The sequence below is a fragment of the Colossoma macropomum genome, unplaced genomic scaffold, assembly GCF_904425465.1.
Source record: "Colossoma macropomum unplaced genomic scaffold, Colossoma_macropomum, whole genome shotgun sequence".
Classification (NCBI taxonomy): domain Eukaryota; kingdom Metazoa; phylum Chordata; class Actinopteri; order Characiformes; family Serrasalmidae; genus Colossoma; species Colossoma macropomum.
Genome location: NW_023494803.1, coordinates 11261307 through 11280042, shown reverse-complemented (window position 1 = coordinate 11280042; position 18736 = coordinate 11261307). Strand labels below are relative to the sequence as shown.

Sequence of the window (18736 nt, the reverse complement as noted above, 5' to 3'; positions counted from 1 at the left end):
GATTTAAATATTTTTTTGAACTCCAGTTTTACTTATTTTCCTTTGACTTTTTCCTTCTTTATGCAAGTGGATTATTTTACATCTGATCTCCTCAGAAATATCTCCAGAAAAATGGCTGGCTGTTTTCACTGGAAATTTAATAAATAAAGGGGGAATCTGTGACTGCACAGCCCTGTACGTGTGTCTGTGTGTGTGTGTGCGTGTGTGTGTGTGTGTGCGTGTGTGGTGCGCTCAGTGTGGCACGCCTAGGGGCCCAGGCTAGACCTGAAAAACCAGCCGCCTCCTTCTCTCCCCGTCACTGCGGCACAGAGCCACACAGACACACACACCTGTCGGCCAGGTAGACACACACCTGAGCCGCGCTTCTTCCACACACCTCTGCCTGGTGAACACGCTAAAGAGGAATCTGACATTCTGCTCTTCTTTGGATTTTTTTTAACTAAACAGCTGCTCTTCAGAGTGTGAGTGTGGACTATGCACTCCTCTGTGGACTGAGTTTGGATTAGCTCACTCTCCTGGGAGAGATATTCTACGAGCAGGTGTAATCGCACAGGTGAGTTCAGCTGAAAATCACTGCTGTGTGTGTGTGTATGCATGTGTTTTTGTTTTTATACATGTTCAGGTCTGACATGTTCTGAGTGTCTAGGAAAGGCAGAGAAAAACCTCCAAGAAGGTCAAGACTTTTTCACAAATGATCCATGTTTCAAAATCATATATAGATAGATGGTAAAATCATATATAGATAGATGGTTAAAAAAATGTTTTATTGATTTTTTAAGTGAATGCTTCCTTTTCAGGTAACAAATGTAAATATGTAATTGTTATATGTATATATATATATAGTATACCATATTATACTATATAATACTAGTATAGTATAGTGTATATAATTATTTATATATTGAAGTCTCTTCTCTGTATAGCACTTATTTTCATTTAGAAAATCAATAAAACCTGTCATTTCACCAATTTACCCAAACATTTGCATACATCTGTAGGTATCTTTGTTATTGTATCATTATACACTTTATATTTCATACATATGAGGCAAATATATGACCCAGTGTCCTGACAAGGTATAAAAACAAGTCTGTGTGAGTGTGTGAGTGTGTGAAAGTGTGCGGTGGTGGATGTGAATAGCTAGCATTCCTATACACTGACACTGGCCAAATTGTATTCAGTCTCCACCTGATTCTCCAGGTAAGCACATTTTCTATTGTCTTTTCTCTCTGACACACTGAGCTGCAGCTGTGGAAACCGTGTCTGTCAGACGCTGAAAAACGCTGATCATCCCTGCGTTGATCATTTTACTGTGTGTTTCAGGAGAAGAGAGTGTGGGCACACTAAACTAATAGCTCAACAAACTAGTGACAAGGTGTGTCTTGTTTTGTGACATTTGGGCAATTCTAGCTTAGTGCTAAAATGTATTTACTTCACGTAAGATGAACAGAATAATCTGTATTATCTGTATAATATCTTCAGATTTGTAAAGATTAAATGTTTTTGTTCATAAAGGTTTTTGCTCTATTTAGAAGTAACTGAGATTAAATGTGGCCTTAGGTTGCTAAGTTCCACAGAGGCCTTTGAAAAATTGGAAAAGGTACAGACTAATGTTTGTTTTGCAGTCATAGACCCTAGATTAAACTTTCAATGATAACATTCTCTTAGCTTAGTCTTTGGCTTGTAGAATTAGCATTACATTTTTTCCTAGCCTGCTAATCTGTTTTTTGGCATTTTGAGACCTGATTGGAGTTTAACTGTTGTGGCAGTCTTGAAACTATTGGTTTACAACAATCTTTGTACTATGATGCCTTGAAATCCCTGAACTCCTCACACTCTCTGGTTGCTAAGCTGCTATTAAAGTTAAGGCTAACAATGTTCATGCTAGCTACAATGCTTGGGGAAGCTAAATTGTTTTGTGTGAAGTGTATATAAAGTTTGGGGAAGAACATCTTGCTTCCTCTTAATCCCAGTTCATATGAACATGGCCTGAATAGCAGACAGAGTGTCACCATCCAGTTTCCTGAAACTGTGGTAAAAAATGGTAAGTGATTATCACATTAGCACAGTAGTGTCCAGAATATCATTTTTGTGGGCCGTCCATGTCTGCTGGGATCCTGTTTACTCTTAATAATAAATAGGTGTGCTGCACTAATCCCCCAAAGGAAATGTAGGGAGTTGTTTTGATGTTGTTCTATTAAGGTACGATATATTCACATGATTTTATCAGCAAATGTTGAAGCCATTTACATTTCTCTCTTTTTGAGACAAAGCTTTGAGTAGAGCAGTCTAGTTTGATGATGGATGGAAACTGAAATTTAGTACCAGAAGGCTCAGATGAGAAGAATCAGAGCACTTTAGAAACGCCCTTTGAACATTCCCTACAATACGAAGTCTAAAGTATGTGCTATATGGCTCTGAAACTTCGGTAGAAAGATTAGCCGCTAGTGGGAGGTGTGTCTGCTGTAGACCCTAATGAATTGGGTTATTGTCTGAGCTGGGGCAATTGTAGGTAGGAGGGGTTGGTCTGGGGTCCTTCATGACTGTTATTGGGCTAAGAGTTGAAGCGTTGACGTGATAGGATGGTGCCTCACCTGGTGGAAAATTGCTGAGGACACCTGTGCTCTAATGAGTTCACCCAGCTGGAGATTTACTGGTTAAATATTGACCACATCAACCAGCCGGAACTTCATTCAAATCAATATTGTGTGTGTGCATCTGACAGTGACTTCATTTGAGAGCAGCTCTCAAACAGGAACTCATGTAAAACACATTTGCTGCATACACAAGAGAAAGAAAGAAGTAAAAGTGAGATGGATGAACAGCAGTCTGTGAAATGTGACATTTACAGGCTACACAGCAGAAGTTTCCCACACGGGTTCTGCTTCTAGACTCAGGCTAAACAAACGGTTCAGCTGCAACGGCTAATATTACTCAAAACAAATGAGAACAAATAGCCGCTAGTTAGCCTTGTTCAAATGATGCTAACTGTGAGCTATTAGCTTCTATCAGCATTGGTAACTATGGTGAGGTAACTGCAGTGAGATTTTCAATTTTGCCTTCACAGCTGCTGTTAAACTGCTTAGAACAGTAATTTGAACCACAGCTCATAGTCATTAGCATGTAGCTTTGAAGCCTGTTTTAAACCAGAAGCAATGCAGTGACAAACAAAGCCGTACCCAAGTGACAAGTAAAGTGGGAAGTCAGAACTCAGCGTCATTTTCAACCTCTAAAAAATGGGAAAAACAAAAATGTCTCCATTAAAGCAAGTGTTGTTAGCAGCAAGCTAGCCAGCTAATGTTAGTAATATAAGTGCTAACTAATATTCATGATGTACATGCTTTCTCAAAACTTACCTTTCTGGTGAATTGCAGATTTACTATGCCTGTATGTTGATTGATGTAAAACAAATATATTTTAAAAATAGAGATGTGGTTCCTTATTAATATTGACTGTGAGAGCAGCCGTCATGCTGAGCATCCTGGCTTTACGAGGAGAAATTCCCAGCTGAGGGGGGGGGTTCTTTGATTTTCCTAGTCGGAAGTGGTTTGGTTTGGTAGTGGTTTGACCAGCTGATTCTAAAAGGGATCTAAAGGTGTTCTTTAAACTAGTGGTCTCCGTTGGAAACCATTAAGCCAAATCCCATTAGAAAAAGAGCCAGTCAGCTTGCTGGTTATGCTGCATGCAAGCTAACCTGGTTATGCTGCTAGTGAGCTTGCCTCATTGTGAAGACCTGCGCAAGTGCAGTAGTCAGAACAACAACAAAAAACCATGATTTTGTGCATTATCTGAACAAAAATAAAACAAACGATTTGACGTTTTTATTGGATTTTATCAGTGATTTCAAATATGTTTTTGAAATGATAATTTTACCTCTAGTTTTAAGTATTTTGGTCTCTTCTTATTTAGCGAGAGAGAAGTCTTGTCTGGCATGGCTGGAAATAACTGCCCTGTGGCAGTGCAAAGATGGCTGCTGAGTGGACAGACTTTCCTATAAGGACTTTGACACCACTCACTCTGTTCACTCTATATAAAAGATAGAGCAGTGGAGATACAGCCTGTGTCTTCTCAGTGGGTTACAAGCCGATCAGCAATACCATGCAGAAAAATTAAAAATAGTCGCTTGCATGTTTGTTAGTGTAGATCGCTCATTCCCTGCCATGAGATTTCACTGCACAGCATGAACGCTTAAGAAAAGACCCAAAATGTGAGAGTTGGCAACCTCATTTGTATTTGCTGAGTGTGTTTACATGCACTTAATAATCCGATAACTGCAGAAAAATCAGATTTTGTCAGTAACTGGTTCACAGCATTTACATACACTTGGGTAATCAGATAATAGGAAAACTCTGTGTCTATATGAGTCAGTGAGGCAGTAATCAGATTTCTGCTTTGCAACCAACAGAATAAGATGTAATGTAAGCATAACATACAAATCAAATTTCATGCAGTGGCTTTTTTTTTTGAAAAACATCAAGTAACTTTATCGGAATCCTGTATTTTGTCAAGCAAGTATTTGGTTTCAGCTTCATTACAAAAATACTGTGTTGCATCTCATGGGTGTTGTGTTAAATTCTGCTGCTGTTTCTGGGACAGCGCTCTGTTTTCACTCATGCACAGACTGAGCGAATCAAAAGAAATCAGAGTAAGAGTAAAAATTTCTGAGCTCAAATCCAGCTCTCTTTATCAGATTCCTTAATCAGATTCTAGACCTTATTCCAATCTAAGAATTCAGGATATTTTCTTTACACAGTCACTTAAAGATCAAATCTGGCATTGATTTGATGTTTATTATACAAAACAAACAACATATATTTGTGAATTCTGTTTTCACAATAAAGCACTGATCGATTGGACAATAACATTTTTTGAAAGTAGCCTAATGGTAGGCTAATAGTAATTAATGACAGATAGCTAGCTAAGCTAGCTAGCTACATAACCTCAACTTAAAATCTAACTTAAATCTTGCATTCCTTTGGTGCTTATAAGACAAGATAAACAACATATAATTTTAAGTCCTATTTTCACAGTAGAGCACTTACCAGTTGGACAATAAGTATTTTTGAAGGTAGCCTAATGCTAGCTAATGATGAACAACTAGCTAGCTGTAGCTAATTAGCCAGCTAGATAGCCTTTTGACTAACAATATTCTGGAATAAATTTGGCGCTTGTTACACAATACAAACAACATAGATGTCTGAGTATCATTTTCATGATAGAGTACTTACCTTTTTTGAAAGTAGCCTTAATTCTAGCTGGTGATGGGCAGCTAGCTAAACTAGCTAGCCAACAAAAAAAAGCTCAAGCTAGTTTGTTTAACTTATTAATGTTTTTACAAAAGAATCTTGCAGCTGTCCAGCACTAAAAGTTAACAGTGGAATAACTTTATGTAATCAAGGTTAATTCTAAGTAAAATGAAAAATTGATGCACATACTAGACTTTTTTTCACCCTTCTTTCTTGTTCTTCATGGGTGTGTAGAACTGTGAACCAACAGTGCAATAAACTTTAGAGTTCTGCATCCAGGCTGGGTGTGTTTATAGTTTATCCAGGGATTATATCTAATTTTGAACACTATGAAAACCTGGAAATGAACTATGAGCTCATGTGGGTGCATTAATACTGTAAGAAAATCCTAATTTCACTCAAGGAAATAGCTTGGGAAGTTCAAATTTGTCTCTCTTATAAGGGGTCCCTTTGCTCTAATGGAAGGTCTGGGACCCTGCAGGCCCCCTCAATTCGAACTTTGTGCTTAAACTGGGTAAATTATAGTAGATTACCCTGAACTATAAATGAGAATCGGTTAGCATTTCTGGGAAATTGTGGGTAAAAATGGCCTGTCAAACCAATAAAATGTTGAATAGCATAGTAGGTCACCAGGAAAACAAGGCCTCAGCAAAATGACCCAGTTGCAATGGTGAATCCCAAGTGGTAAAGACACGCACTCATGTACAAACACAAAAGACTGAATACTGTACCCAGGCCAGGTTTCACAATGACCGTTATACGACGAGGTGTGTTCCAGTTCACCTGTGGCCCTGAATGAGTGTGTGAGTGTGTGTTAGCGTTCCCTCACATAACGCCGAAATCACGTGTCGTCACTGCTGCTGAAGCTCTCAGTTATCTAACAGCATCTGTATTAGCATCTGTTCCTCGCTGGCTTCTCCGAGCAGGTGTGTTTAATTTCATCTATTAAGCTGCAATTAATCTTTCTGAAAGGTAATTCAAAAGTCAATATTACTAATCACTCACGGCTTAGCACAAAACAATGCAACACAAAGGAGTTGCTGCTTGCATTGGCGGCCAACCAGAAATTGCATAATTGGTAGAATAAACTTGTAAAAGAAGGCCATTCATGTGCTGCACAACATTCTGCACTCGCTCATTACTGAATGGCAAACACAGAAAAGCAAACACTTACAACAAACATTGTAACTTTATTAGCTGTACATATCGTGTTCATTGTGTGTATGGCATAATCTGCCTTTCATATTAAACAATATTCAAGAAAAACTAAAAAAAAACACAATATACAAAATATAATACAAAATTCTGATGAGTATTTATGCCACACACTTCTCTTAATTTCTTATTATTTTATATTGCCTACACCTTGCTATCATACGTTGAGCTATCAGTGGCGAACTTTAACGCAATAATGCTATTTTATGCTAGCATCCTTATGGGACGCTCTAAGCTAACGATGGTGAACATTTTTGTCTTGAAGCTCGTAACAGGCCTTAGCATATCGCTGCTGTCGAAATAAAACCTCGTATCTCCAAAATGGTAACTTTACAGAAAACATTCTTAACATTAAATGGAAGTCATTTTGGAGCATTTCTATTGGTCCATTCATTATAAAATTTTAGTATGTTGTAAAGGGCAGCTGGCATGTTAAATTTTTATTTAAAAAAAGTACAAAACAACAAAAATGGACACATGAGGTTTTGTTCCGACAGTAGCCATATATTTGAGCTTGTATGTATCAGTTTTACAGTGACTCTTTCTCTGAGGGCCCAGAAGGCCCTGAGGGTTCCCCAATGTAGCTACTGAAAAAGCTCTGTTTGTTTTTAAGGTAGTTACATGAATTGTTATTTTTAGAACATTTATATACTGAGAGATTTTGAATAGATTAGTTCTTTAATAATGATAAAGTATTTTAATCGGTTCTCAAATTAATCTTTTGTTAACTTGTCTGTGTCAGATTTTATCAGATTTTTAAAAAAGATAGGCAATGATATACAAGTATCCTATATTTGTGTAATATTAATATATATATATATATATATATATATATATATATATAAAACAATGTATATCTATATATAAAAAAACATGAACACTGAAAGAACCATTTGCATGCTTAATATGTTGTATAAATGGTGCAAAATGGTTCTAGATACCACTAAAAAGGCTTCTTCTACTGTTACAAGTTTGACATCATAACAATAGCACACTTAAAAAAAGATGGCTCTTCAAGGGTTCTTTAGTAAAAAAAAATAGTTCTTTATAGAACCATAACCACTTACAGAACCCGTTGCATGATCAAAGAGTTATTTGCATTGTAAAAGTGTTCTTCAGATTGATGGAGAATGTGCTGTACATGGTTCTATAAGGGTTCTGTATAGCACCAAAAAGGGTTCTTCTATTGTTACAAGCTTGACATTGTAACAAAGGCAGAACTCTTTTTGGTGTTATACAGAACCATTTTAAAAAAGGCTGTATATAGAACCATCTACAGCACATTCTCCATCAATCTGAAGAACCATTTCAACATACAAAGAGTTCTTTGAGTGTTTATGGTTCTATATGAACACTTTTCCAAACGTTTCTGTCTGGAACCACATACAACAAATGTGCTATAGATGGTTTTATACATACAGTGTCACATTCTATATACAACACATTTTCCATCAATCTGAAGAACTATTTCACCATGCATAGATCATACATCACCATTTAAGCATGCAAATGGTTCTTTGAGTGTTTAGGGTTCTATACAGAAACATTGTCTTTACTAACGAACCCTTGAAGAACCATCTTTTAGCCTGGAGCTAAAAGGCTAATGTAGCTAACAAGTAGTGTGCTGTACACCACTAATTAGCATGGTGCTAACTGCATGTAGAAGTAGAATCTTGAAGCCTAAATCTTGTCAGTATGTCATACAGTATTAGAAAACACATAAGCAATTATATTATAAATTGCTTAACAAATAGTGAAATGTGTGTGCAGACGCTGAGGCACGTGCTAGCTTAGCAAAGCAAACGCACACAAAGCACAGCGGAGTAACAGTGTCATGCTGTCTCCGTCCATCTGCTCAGCTGATAGTGAGGGCTATAAATTTAAGCAGCTGTCTTTGTCTTCGGAACGCAGCGAAGTAAAAGTGAACCATGTTGAGTTTTTATGACATCCACAGATACACAGAGAGGCCAGAGTCTAGGCCAGTGGCCTGCAGCTCACCTTACAGCACATACACAGAGCCTTTTTACCACTGTTTGCTGTTCTACTCAAAGGCAAACGGAAAAAAAAATTGAAGACCTGCAAACGCAGGTTTATTTCCGTTTGCTTCTGTGTGCATTGAATGCTGCTGCAGTCAGTCACATGCAAACATATTCAATTATGACGTTTCAGTGAGGCTGTAAAAGAGCTAAGGATTAGCTGAGATCTAAAGTAGAGTGATGACAAGCGTATAGGTGATGACCAGCAGATCTGGTGTGTGATGACCAGGTGATGACCAGTGGACAGGTGATGAGATGGTCAGGTGTGTGATGACCAGTTGTGACCGGTGGACAAATAATGACCAAGGTGTGTGATGACAAGCATATAGGTGATGACCAGCAGACATGGTGTGTGATGACCAAGTGATGATCGGTGGACAGGCAATGAGGTGATCAAGTATTTGGTGACCAGGTGTGAACAGTGGACAGATGATGACTTGTACATCAGGTATGTGGTCACAAAGTGTGACCAGTGGACAAGTGATGGGATAATCAGGTGTGAGGTGACCAGATGTGACCAGTAGACAGATGATGACTACTAGATCAGATCTGTGGTGATCAGTTGTGTCCAGTGGACAGGTGATGAGATGATCAGGTGTGTGATGACCAGGTGTGACCAGTGGACAGGTGATGAGATGATCAGGTTTGTGATGACCAGTTGTGACCAGTGGACAAATAATGACCAAGGTGTGTGATGACCAAGTGATGATCGGTGGACAGGCGATGAGGTGATCAGGTATTTGGTGACCAGGTGTGAACAGTGGACAGATGATGACTGGTAGATCAGGTGTGTGTATCACAAGTTGTGACCAGTGGACAAGTGATGAGGTGATCATGTGTGGTGACCAGGTATGACCAGTGGACAGGTAATATGACGATCTGGTGTGCGATGACAAGGTGTGGTCATGACTAGCGGACAGATGATGAAGAGATCAAATTTGTGATGACCAGTTGTCACCAGTGGACAACTAATGACCAGTAGATCAGGCATGTGATGACCTGGTGAAGATCGATAGACAGATGTCGACCAGTAGATCAAGTGCATGATAAACAGGCTTGTTCGGTGGAAAAGTGATGAAGTGATTAGGTGTGTGAATACTAGGTGTGTCCAATTGGCTGGATGATGAGGTGATCAGTTGTGTAGTGATCACTTGTGACCTGTGGACAGGGTGATAAGGTAATCAGGTGTGTGTTGACCAGGTGTGTCCAGCTGAAAGATGCTGAGAATGATGAAGTTGTATGATGATCAGGTTTGTCCAGCAATAAGATGAAGAGGCAGTTTGGTGTGTGATGACCCAGTGGACAGGTAATGATTAGTAGATCAAGTGTATGTTGACCAGGAGTGTAAAGTTGAAAGGTGATGGGGTGGTTAGGTGTGTGATGACCAGGTTTGCCGGTTGGAAGGTGATGAGGCGATTAGGTTGTATGATGACCAGGTGAGTCCTGTGGTCTGGTGGTTTTCCAGTGCACACAAACGCTGAATCAGTGCTGTGGTTTCACTTCAGTCTGGATCATCACTGTAGACAGTAGTTTGGATTTATGTAAAACAGGTAGGGGACCCCCTGGCACACACACACACACACACACACACACACACACACACACACATGCTGTCCGTTTGTCCTGTGTGCTCCACCACGTGGAAAATAAAATGGCAGTTATGAAACTGAAGGTTTGCATGTTTTGTAGTTGTGGGGCTATTTGAATATAATCTGCCGGTCAAGAATAGATCTTGCGTCTGTGTTTCTGTGTGTGTAGGAGAATCAGAGACAAGCTGTGTGTGTATGCATGGGGTGGGGGGGGCTGTGAGAGACTAAAAATGTGTATTTGGAAGATTGGGAGAGTGTACTTTCTGCATTGAAAGTGTATTATGTGTTAGCTGCACACTGTGTGTGTGTGTGCGTGTGCATGTGTGTGTGTGTGAGTGCGTCTCTTCCGTGTTCCAGGGTTTTCAGCTTTTTATAGCCGATGCAAATTTTGTTCTCTTTTGAAGCAGCTGCAGTTACTCTACTGTAACAGAGCCAAACAAGCCTCAGCATCCGACTCACACACAGACACACACCTCAGCTTCGGGTCAATATACAGATATTTGCAAAAGTTTTGGCACCCAGACAAATTAACAATTTTGTTGATTTTAAAAGTGAAAAGAATGACACATAACCTCTGCAGCAAAAAATAGCATTTTCTTCAAATTCTAATACATAATCATTTTCATTTGATTTGGGCACCCGTCCAGTGTTAAAGTCCCAATAAAAAATGTAATAAACTCATTAGGCCTTAATCGACTCATTAGGACTCGGCAGGCCTCACACACACACACACACACACACACACACACACACACACACAGAATAATTCCCGCACAAAACAAAATACATTCATTTTTGATGTTTTCATATTAAAAATGTACAAAATATTTCATTTATATATGTGCAGACATTTCAATATATTGACATAAATGTACTTATATTAGTATTTAGAAATTTTCATATTTAAAATTAGCATATATATTTCACATATTTGCACAATATTATTTTTTCTCATTTTATTTATTGTTTTATTTTATTTTATTTGTCTCTCAGTTTAATACTTCTGTGTGATTCTGATTCTATATTTTTAATATGAGTAAATATGTACACATATATTTTTCTTCCACTACACACATACTCACTTCACAATGCAGTTTTTGCCAAAATCCTTAAATTATTCAAGTTGGGCCACTACAGTCTTTGTTTATAGTCACTATAAACCTTTGTGATTCCAGTTTAAAATGCTACACCACTGAGAAGGACTGTGTTGTTGTAACTAATCAAAACTAGGCAGGTTGGATACTATGGAGTGGAATTCGTGCCAAATTGAAAGGCAATCATTACAGTGGAAAAACATTAAATGACAATATGTGCCAAAATGAAAAACAAAACCTCTATTATACTGTTTTCATGTCACTTGACCTCTTTAGTGAAAAACAATTTACATTTTAGAAACAAAAGGCTTCATTCTGTTCAGAATGGGATACAATCTGCCTTGAAATGTAATAAAGGCTCAGCTATATTCCACTGTGCAGTATTTCAAACAACGTTAAATCAGTGTAATGGCTCTTACACTTTATCATGGAAGGGATGTCTAAAAGAATGTATCTCTCTTACATGGTGATGTGTGTGTGTATATAAAGAACTAGTGGTTGTTAATTAAATTACTGAAACATTTTTTATAGTTAATGTTAATAAAATATTGATGTGATTGTTTTAAATTCATATTTTGCATTTTATGGGCACTTTAATAAAATGAGTAGGGCTGTAACTAATCTGGCTTTAGCTCATTTTTCACAGCCCAAATTTGTCCCCAATAATATAATCATATTTTTTCTCTTTGGTTTTAGGACGCTGCTGAAGATGCAATCTTCCACAGTTCAACCTGTGACCAACTTCACTACAGTAGCACAGAACACCACCACTGCCTCCACCAAATCCGCACAACAGATCCTTGTCCAGAGTAAGTGTGTGTGGGTGTAAAATAATGTGTACATCACCAGTTTTTCAGCTTTCACTTGAAAAACCTGATGTGGTCACTGTATTCTGGTCACTTAGATTAAAAATGTTGGGGTTACATATAAACAGTGAAGATAATAATGGTGTAAAGTGCTGTGCCAAAGTCAGAGACCACCTTTTATTTCAAGCCAAGTCTTTGTGAAGGCCAACGCCTCCTGCCTCCAGCTTTGCTGTGTCAATCTCGCTGTCAAGCCTCCCTGCAGTGGCTCTGGCTTCCTGCCTTGCCAATATAGCCTTGCCGCCAAGCCTCGCTAGGCTGTTTTCCGCATAGAGCCTTTCAGTGTTGTCCTTGTCGTCAACGGTCTTTCACCAGGATCTGCCTTTCCTACTACTCACCTGGAAAGCTCTTGAAGCACCGTTTCTCCCAAGACTGCTGAGGTGGATGTATGTTATCCCACTTCTGACATCAGTGTAGCACAGAAAAACAAACACAGGGTCAGCCTTGATTTTGCTGCAAGAATTGTACTTTATTAAACACACCAGCAAAAGGCACATACAGAGCACTGAAACTGCAGGGTAGGTCACCATTAGCCACTGGCTTCACCTTGAAGGTGACCAACCCCCAAAACAATTAACAACACCATAACCCCACACCCTCACACAGAACAACACCACAAATACATATTCACAACTTAAATTGAACTAAACAACACAATAAGAGGGTGCATGCGTACTATGAGCCTTTGCGTGTGCCCATCTGTATAGCCACACCTACAGAGTCTCTCTGAGCCAGTGCAAGCCAGGAGTGGGTCACTACAATATAAAATGATCCACTTTCATGAGAAAGTGTAAAGTTAAAGGTGAGTAAATGGAAAAACAGTAGTTTCCAAAACTGGAGTTCAAAAAATGATTTAGGTCCTGCCTGAATAATTTGAACACTTCAATATTTCTTTGTTATGTTGGCATTTGTTTTCATACACAGTATTCTGATGCTTCATCTTTTGTTAACCATGTAGAACCCACCAAAAATCTAGATTTAATGCCAATTTTCAGAGTGGAAGTCTTATTCACCACTCTTGTAAACAAAATTTTAAAAAATATATCATAAAACCTGGACAAAAAAGCAATTACCAAACAACGTACATGGTTTTAGAAAATGTGACTCCTAACAACCACCTGGAAGACCCGATAGACGCTGAAACATTAAATAAACAGCACTTAAAGCTTTCATCTTTGAGAAAGAGGAGAAAATCAAGCTGCTTTAGATCTAAAAAAACAACAGGTATTTCTGTCCATCCTTCCATTGTGAGAAGACAACTCAGTGCTATGGGTCTGAATAGATATGTAGCTGTCAAGGAGCCCTCACTGAGAAAAACATCTTCTCAGACTGAACTTTAGAGGTGTGTCTGCAGATTTCTTTGAGAAACTGAAAGTGAGTCTCCTGAAAAGAATGGAAGCTGGAATAAAGGTAAAGAGTGACTCACTGAACACTGAACTAAAAGTTCGTATTATATTTAGTTGTTAAAGGAATTTTGTGTAATTTACTGTTAAATGTCTAATTTCAGTTTTTTATCCTGATCCTGAAAAATGAATAATTTGTACTTAATTGCCATTTTGACTACACATTTAATAAATGAAGATTGGTCTTTGACATTTGCACAGTACAGTATGTGTGGGTATGCTTGAGTGTATGTGTGGGACAAATATCCATACACACACCTGTAAATTAGACCCGACTTAACAACTGGGGATGAAAAATGTCATGTTATCCATGCTTCAAAATGTGTCTATGGGTCTACTGTGGTGCAAAGCAGAGTTTTTGTAACATCATGTAACAACCATGTTTTTTTCACATTATGTTTTTTAACATAACTATAATTGTGTTTTTTGAGATTGAACCGGTCTTATCGTTTTCAGGCCCTAATTCTCAGGTTTTCAGTGTCAGTGTTTTTAAGAAAAAATAAAATTGCATTAAAAAAGCTAATTTTAGTTTTCCCGTTGGCCACTATGCTTTGTGTGTGTAAACAGGTGGGCATCGGGGTGGAAAAGGTTGAGACCCCTTGTGTAAAGTAATGGACAGTACTGCTTGCTTCAGTTTGCTCCGGTTACTGTGTAGGGCCCTTTCAGCATCATGTGTGTTTGCATTCCCACAGTGTTTGAAAACAATTATCTTATTCATTTGTTCCACGTTGGTCATCACACCACACCCGCACACTCCCACAGTCACATGGTTCCAGGTGTTCAGCTTCTGCTGCCAAAGCTTACTTCACTTCCTTTGAGACAATGACATTAACTTAATAATCCCTGGTAAATGTGGGTCTGTTGGCTCTTTACTTCCACCTACTGGTGACTCCGACTGCCGTCCTATAGTTCAGTAGCCTGATTATAGCCTATTGCCTATTCACCTAAAGGGCCCAGATCATGAAAAAATGTATCTTACTTGCTTTTTTAATAAAAGAGGTTAAGGCACTTTGTAAACATTGTCAACAATGTCAACATATCACAAGTCCATCCAGTCCATGTGTGGAAAGTATGCAAAAAAGCAATAAATATTTTCATTTTCATACTGGTTCATCCTGGTTATGAGTGCCTATTTAACCTACAGCAATTTAGCTTGTTCATTCACAACATTATGAGCGATTTAAGTATATAAAACCAACATTACAAAGTCATCAGTGTGGAATAAAAGTCCTTTATATTCAGTTTCTATTTCCAATACAAAGTGCATTTGCGGTACAACATGTTTCGCATGTGCATAAACTCAATTATCCAGTTAGTCAGCATTGCTTTAGAAATACTATTGTCAAAAATAGCCACTGAAAATGTACATAACACAATATATAACATAACATAATGTGATTAATACGTCAGTAACAATATATCCACAAAAAAGCTATATTATCTTAGTAGGTTGCTTAACAGGTATAATATAAAAGTACAATATTTTACACGCAATATTGCATAAGTTACTTTCAAAAGACATTTTACAATATCTAAACTAGGAAATATCTCTAGGCGCATGTTTATCTGTCAGTCTTGCTCGCACTTACAATTTTAAGCAATGCATGTGTAGAATGTGATATTTTACTCCTCTGTAAATCGACTACAGAACGTCCTCTGTCATCACTCAGAGAAGGCTTTCCAGTCTTTCAGCATTTCTGTAACTAGCCGTGGAAATGCAGCCATTACAAAGCAGAAAATTCCTCACTTTCAGTTAATAGCTGACTGTATTTACCACAGTATTTACCAGCTATATACTATAGTTTTGAAGTTTGTATGACTTTTTTTTTACTTAAAAATATGCAACAGGAAAAATCATGCTAATAATAACTCTAGCATCTGTACACATGAATAAACAGCATTCCAGTCGGGCCGTATGAGGTGACGTTAAAAAATAACTAACTTTAGGATGAAGCTGATCCCTGAAACTCATCCTCACATCTATCATTGTATAAATTTTCATCTTTACCTTCTTTTTCCTGTGACAAAGTTATCGCGCCCCACCACCTTCCCCTCTCCTTTTTCCTCATTACTATTTCTGATCCTACCACTATAGATCAGTATATGTTGTTCATACTGGCAAAATACTGTTTAATAGTTGTTGTGATATCTCAGATCGAAGATGTTCCACATGAGTGTTGTTTGAATCTTTGGATGAGCCAAGGTGTTCGCATGACCCAACAAATACTTTTGTGCAGGGTAATCTTCAGTAATGTCACACGTTTAAACATGATGGTTCTTCACGGGTTCTTTAGTAAAGAAAATGGTTCTATGTAGAACCATGAACATTCAAAGAACCTTTTGCATGATTTAAAGGTTCTTTGCATGGTGAAAGGGTTTATCAGATTAACAGAGAATGTACTGTAGATGGTTCTATATAGAACCTTTTTGAAAAGGGTTCTAAATAGCACCAAAAGTTTTTTTTTTGTGTATCACAATGGCAGTATGGAGCGATGTGTATGTCATCACAATGTGGTCATTCCTGCATCCCTAAATTACAGAAATAAAAAAAATCATATACATATTAACAGTGATAGTATTTTGATACTGGACTGTGATCAACTGTGACTGTAACAGACTCTAAACTCTCCCTCCCAGGTTCAGGAGCCATAATTGCTATTATTGTCATCGGCATTGTAATCATCCTCACCATCCTCCTCATCATACTGAAGACATACAACAGGTCAGTCCGCATATAACACACACTGACATGGTCAGCTATTTACATGCCCCTGTTCCACGCAAATAGACTATTTAAAAAAAAAGGCTAATGGATTTTGAAAGAAGACAGTAAAATCAGACACCACAAGTATGCTTAAAACAAATATACAGACAGTAAGCATGCATGATTATACAGACCACAAGAATACTAAAATTAATAAATGTAAGCACACTTCTATAAAAACAGAACTTTAAATTCATACTTTTATCATAACACTGTTGGCCCTAAATGCTTATTTCACTATTTTGGTTTGTGTTAAAAAGCCTCTCTCAACAGCGTAAAGTTTTTGGGGAAACCTCACAAAAGCAAATGGATACTTAAGCATAAATAAGATGTGTTTGGCTTGACATCTTAAGAAAGCAGAGAAAAAAAGCTTACATTTCATAAAGAAAAGCTATATATAGCAGAAATGTCCTATGGACAATAAATAACAAGCCTAAAAATAAAATATTTTGTTAATTATTTAAATAAAAATTACAATATTTTAATCTAATTAGCATAAGTAATTGTTAACAATTAACATATTATATTTAAATATTTATATTTTAGTACTATTAAATTAATATTTGATATTCATTACCAATTCTTAATGCATACCACTACTAAAGGTCATTTTTGTGCCAGTGGGTAGGGCTGTCGCCTCACAGCAAGAAGGGCCTGGGTTTGATTCCCCGGCCGGGTAACCAGGGTCCTTTCTGTGTGGGTTTCCTCCCACAGTCCAAAGACATGCAGTCAGGCTGACTGGAGATACTAAATTGTCCCTAGCTGTGAATGTGATTGTTTGTGTGTCTGCCCTGTGATGGAGAGGCGACCTGTCCAGGTTGTTTCCTGCCTTTTGCCTAGTGAGCACTGGGATAGGCTCCAGCATCGCCTGCGACCCAGGAGGATAAGTGGCTTAGAAGATGAATGAATAATTGTCATGTTACTGTATATAGGACATTTCATGCTGCTGTAATAAATCTGTAATAACTTTAATGCGACAGGAGGACGCATGCAGCGAGGATGCTTGGCGGGAGCTCCAACAAACCACGGAAAAACACGTCGTCAACGAACACAAACATGGCAATGACAAACATCCAAGCGAACTCTGGCCTGGGAAGTTTCGTCCAGTCTACAGCTTCCTCAGAGAACGGATTCCACATACCACGGGTGGACCTGACAAGAGTGGACCAGAACCCCATCGAGCAGTTCAGCACCACCAGCGGCTCCACAGTGGTCACAATACATGACACACCACCGGTCGAAAACACCTAACGCTGCATCCCAACGACCTAAATGAAGATCTTGTTGTGTGAAGAGAAAATACACCAGAATGAACAAAGTGAGCACAGGCTGATGGTCAAAAACATGCAAAAACGTGCCAAATATAGTCCTTGGGAACCAATGGGGACATTTCAGTACATTTCCCCTTTGAGACCCTATCCATTGGTAGGTTGAAAGACCATTGTATGATCCATTGGGCACCAGTGGTCAGATCCACTGGATGGTGAGACTACCCACTTTAAGGACCTCACAAGTGCCATGACTTTGGGTTATTAAATGTAAGAATGGGTGGATTGATACTTAGCTAAGTATCGCTATTTCCAATCACGATTCCTTTTGAGAATCGGTCCTCACTTGAAAATATCAATACATGTATAGTTATTGCTTCATGATATTGGATGTCAATGCTGAAAAGGAAAAACAGATTACAGACTGCTGTAAATGTATATTGTTTCACCACTAAATCTGATCTTTGTTTATTTAACACTAATGCAAACATTCTTTTTTGAAGTCCATATTTACTGGTTTGTATTGTAAAAATCACAAATATTTACCCTTTTATGTGCAGAAGACTTGTAAAAGTATTGGTATTTAAATACCAGCCTTCATACCACAACCAATGAAAATCAGTGGTATTGCCCACCCTTATGAATGTGACCTTAACAGTACAACAATACAATGCTCCTGTTAAGTAAATGTTTCCAATTAACCCAAAAGGAAGGACAGTAGTGAGATCTGCACTCTAATACAGCAGAAAATGGGAGTAAAGTAGCTCAGACTGTGTTTTCTAAAGATCTTGCACATTCAGATGTTTCTATTCTGTGATGTCTTGTATCATTTCTGTTGAGAATGAATATTAAAAGCAAATGAAATGATCTGCTTCTTTGATGGTGAGTTGAATTATCTAATAAAAAAGAAACCCTCTCTAATAAAAGTTACAGTGAGGCCTCTTCAGGGCATTTAAAAGGTTCATGGCTCTCTCTGAGTTCTAGTGACCTCTGGTGGACAAAACCAGTATTCAACATTTTCAATGAACCAAAAAGCCTCCCAGTTTAATTCTCAAAGGGGTTTATTCACAAAATAGATGCATAACAAAAAAATACAGCAGCACTTGTTCATATAAAAGGTCTCTTTGTATGTGAAAAATAACTTTTAGAGAACATAGTCAAGCCGCGCTGCCTTGCTCTATTCTAGTGCAACAGGTTAACCAAAGCCACACAGGCACAAGATTGACTCGGACCACACCGAAGTCTGCTCGCGATTAGC

At 38.1% G+C, this 18736-nt stretch overlaps 1 protein-coding gene across 1 annotated transcript; it reads left to right on the top strand.

The window, feature by feature from the left end:
• The first annotated feature begins 250 nt into the window (after positions 1 to 250).
• Positions 251 to 18345, top strand: LOC118824080 (non-compact myelin associated protein). The gene is made up of 4 exons (XM_036594002.1): positions 251 to 553; positions 11877 to 11989; positions 16084 to 16168; positions 17191 to 18345. The coding sequence occupies exons 2-4, from the start codon at positions 11890 to 11892 to the stop codon at positions 17459 to 17461; spliced, it is 456 nt and encodes a 151-aa protein (XP_036449895.1). The 5' UTR covers positions 251 to 553; positions 11877 to 11889; the 3' UTR covers positions 17462 to 18345.
• The last annotated feature ends 391 nt before the right edge of the window (positions 18346 to 18736 follow it).

What these genes read in the sequence shown, in the direction of transcription:
- LOC118824080 (XM_036594002.1), top strand. Translation starts at nt 11,890, where the DNA reads ATGCAATCTTCCACAGTTCAACCTGTGACCAACTTCACTACAGTAGCA. An exon ending in ACAACAGATCCTTGTCCAGA is followed by an intron (nt 11,990 to 16,083) that starts GTAAGTGTGTGT and finishes TCTCCCTCCCAG; the next exon opens with GTTCAGGAGCCATAATTGCT. An exon ending in ATACTGAAGACATACAACAG is followed by an intron (nt 16,169 to 17,190) that starts GTCAGTCCGCAT and finishes TTAATGCGACAG; the next exon opens with GAGGACGCATGCAGCGAGGA.